This window comes from Austrofundulus limnaeus, unplaced genomic scaffold, assembly GCF_001266775.1.
Source record: "Austrofundulus limnaeus strain Quisiro unplaced genomic scaffold, Austrofundulus_limnaeus-1.0 Scaffold860, whole genome shotgun sequence".
Lineage (NCBI taxonomy): Eukaryota > Metazoa > Chordata > Actinopteri > Cyprinodontiformes > Rivulidae > Austrofundulus > Austrofundulus limnaeus.
Window position 1 is genome coordinate 106,595 of NW_013953262.1, and position 3,510 is coordinate 110,104.

General features: G+C 46.1%; 1 protein-coding gene across 1 annotated transcript in view; it reads left to right on the forward strand.

Annotated features, from left to right (window-relative positions):
- Positions 1–1,551, forward strand: part of bloc1s6 (biogenesis of lysosomal organelles complex-1, subunit 6, pallidin) — a 4,189-nt gene extending 2,638 nt beyond the window's left edge. Inside the window, exon 5 of the mRNA XM_014029152.1 lies at positions 829–1,551. Coding sequence (XP_013884606.1) covers positions 829–948 — 120 coding nt within the window. The 3' untranslated portion in view covers positions 949–1,551. The remainder of the gene's footprint in view (positions 1–828) is intronic.
- The last annotated feature ends 1,959 nt before the right edge of the window (positions 1,552–3,510 follow it).

The following is a 3,510-nucleotide window of genomic DNA, read 5'->3' on the forward strand; positions in this document are numbered from 1 at the left end:
AACCACTCTGACCTGATCCAGAACCACTTTGACCTGATCCGGAACCATCTGACCTGATCCAGAACCACTCTGACCTGATCCGGAACCATCTGACCTGATCCGGAACCACTCTGACCTGATCCAGAACCATCCTGACCTGATCCAGAACCACTCTGACCTGATCCAGAACCACTCTGACCTGATCCAGAACCACTCTGACCTGATCCAGAACCACTCACTCTGACCTGATCTAGAACCACTCTGACCTGATCCAGAACCACTCTGACCTGATCCAGAACCACTCTGACTTGATCCAGAACCACCCCGACCTGATCCAGAACCACCCTGACCTGATCCAGAACCATCTGAGCTGGTCCAGAGCCACTCTGACCTGATCCAGAACCATCTGACCTGGTCCAGAACCACTCTGACCTGATCCAGAACCACTCTGACCTGATCCAGAACCACTCTGACCTGATCCAGAACACCTGACCTGATCCATAACCATCCTGACCTGATCCATAACCATCCTGACCTGATCCATAACCATCCTGACCTGGTCCAGAACCACTCTGACCTGATCTAGAACCACCCTGACCTGATCCAGAACCACCCTGACCTGATCCAGAACCATCTGACCTGGTCCAGAACCACTCTGACCTGATCCAGAACACCTGACCTGATCCAGAACCATCCTGACCTGATCCATAACCATCTGAGCTGGTCCAGAACCACCCTGACCTGATCTAGAACCACCCTGACCTGATCCAGAACCACCCTGACCTGATCCAGAACCACCCTGACCTGATCCAGAACCACCCTGACCTGATCCGTCTGTCTTTGTTTCAGAAACGAGCTCTGAAGCTGCAGCAGCAGAAGCAGAAGGAGGCGCTGGAGAAGGAGCAGCAGAGGGAGAAGGAGCTGGAGAGAGAGAGGCAGCTGACCGCCAAACCCGCCAAGAGATCCTGAACCAGCTTCACAGGACCCGGTTCACAGGACCTGGTTCACAGGACCCGGTTCACAGGACCCGGTTCACAGGACCTGGTTCACAGGACCCGGTTCTCAGGACTTGGTTCACAGGACCCGGTTCACAGGACCTGGTTCACAGGACCCGGTTCTCAGGACTTGGTTCACAGGACCTGGTTCTCAGGACAGATTCTAACCTGCTGCTGGCTTCATTCAACAGAAAAACAATCTGAGGTTAAGTTTGAGTTTAAACTCTTGTGAAAGAGTTTATTAAAGCCTGAGTTGATGATGAAGGAAACTGATCCAGAAACCAAAGAAATCATCGAGGAGGAGGAGGAGGAGGAGGACTCCTTCAGTCCTGCAGATTCAAGTGTTCCTGTTAGTGATGAAGGTCAGGATTAAATCAAAGTTTATGATGATCAGAGAGGATTAAATGTTCTTTGATCTTCTGTTTGATCTTTCTTTAAGAAGCTTCTTTGCACCAGAGTTTCTACAGTTAATAATAAAAACAATAATGCAAAATAAACGTCTTTTATTTGATCATGTTTAAAACATCTAAACTTTACAAACTGCAGCACTAATGATCATTAAATTAATTTAAAATTAGTCATTTTTCAGGTCTGATTTGTTCAAACAGGTTAAAATCTGAAATAAAGACTAAAGGAGTTCCCATATTTATGACAGTAAAGTGATTTATTATTATTTTCTAAATAAATGAAACCTTTTCTTTGGTGTAATACGGCCCGCGTCCAGCAGGTGGCAGCAGAGAGCAGCTCTGCTGTTTGTCTATGAAAGACAACATGTTTGTGTTCTGTGTGTTATATGTCTACATTCTGTGGCTTTAATCACAGACACACAGCTGAGGCTGGTTCTGTGCTGCAGACTGGACCTGTTGACCGGTTTTGGACCCGGTTCTGTGCTGCAGACTGGACCTGTTGACCGGTTCTGGACCCGGTTCTGTGCTGCAGACTGGACCTGTTGACCAGTTTTGGACCTGGTTCTGCAACAGATCTGGTCGGCAGCAGCCTGATGTGTCCAACTGTCCCTGTCTCAGTCCACAGAAGGCAGGTTGTTGACAGACAGTCTGCATTCCTCTGAGACCCAACAGAACCAGCAGAACCGTCCGGCTGCCGCCTCCTCCTCCTCCTCCTCCTCCTCCTCCTGTTTTACTCACAAATCTAAATTTATCCTCAAAAACAAACCAACACCCTGTCCACCCACCAGACCTGGACTGAGCCAGGCTGGGACCAGAGACTGAGTCTTTGTTTGGGGACATGTTGGACGTGTTGGACAGTTGTCTCAGAGTTTTTGGTTCTAAATGTTTCTGTTTATAGAAAGTGAGCTGTTAAAACATTCTCTTCCTCCTCACCTTCATCCTCCTCACCTTCATCATCCTCCTCACCACAGACAGAGTCAGACAGGAAGCAGCAGAGGAGGATGATGATGATGATGATGATGAAGTCTCAGTAAACAGTGACTCAGACTGGGAGTGGTGGGAGGCTGTGGTCTGTCCTGGTCCTGGTCCTGGTCCCTCCCTAACAGGACCAGTTCTGGGTCCCACACTGAGACGGGTCTTATGTAACATTTGTCCTTCAGTTTCTGTGACTCAACATTTGGACCAGATTTAACCAGAACCAGAACAAAGTTCCTTAACAGGAGGAAGGTCACATGTTTGTTTACATGTTTGTTTACATGTTTGTTTGTTTACATGTTTACTTCCATACAGAGCTGAGCAAAAGTCTTCATCCTGTTACTTTTTGTTTTTGAGTCAGAAAARCAACTTTTGATGTTTTTTGATAAGAAGGGTGCGTTAGTTTTCATCACCCTCACTCTGACACCTGGTCAGACCACACCTGTGCAGGTCTACAGACTGAAGCAGGACCAGGTCTTTGACCAGGTCTTTGGTCCTGACAGCAGGTGGGACAGGGTGTCCTGTCAGTCCTGGTCCTGGTCCAAACCCTGACTGTCTGCAGTGAGAGGATTTACAGTTTGTTTTTCTGCTCTGCTGGACTCGACCACAGACACAAAGTGAGGGCGGAGGACACGTGGTCCGTCTCAGACACTCAGACCTGGACCAACAGGATCCAGTAAGAACCAGAACCAGTCCTGCAGCGGTTTTAACCTCAGAGGCTCCGACTTCCACAAAAACAGAACTTCTGCCTTTAGTTCACAGAAAATCACCTTCTGCAGAGAGTGACCCAGTTTACAGCTGAACCACAGCTGAACAACAGCTGAACCACAGCTAAACAACAGCTAAATAACAGCTAAACAACAGTTAAAATAACATCTAAACAACAGCTAAATAACAGCTAAACAACAGTTAAAATAACATCTAAACAACAGCTAAATAACATCTAAACAACAGTTAAAATAACATCTAAACAACAGCTAAATAACATCTAAACAACAGTTAAAATAACATCTAAACAACAGCTAAATAACATCTAAACAACAGTTAAAATAACATCTAAACAACAGCTAAATAACATCTAAACAACAGTTAAAATAACATCTAAACAACAGCTAAATAACATCTAAACAACAGTTAAAATAACATCTAAACAA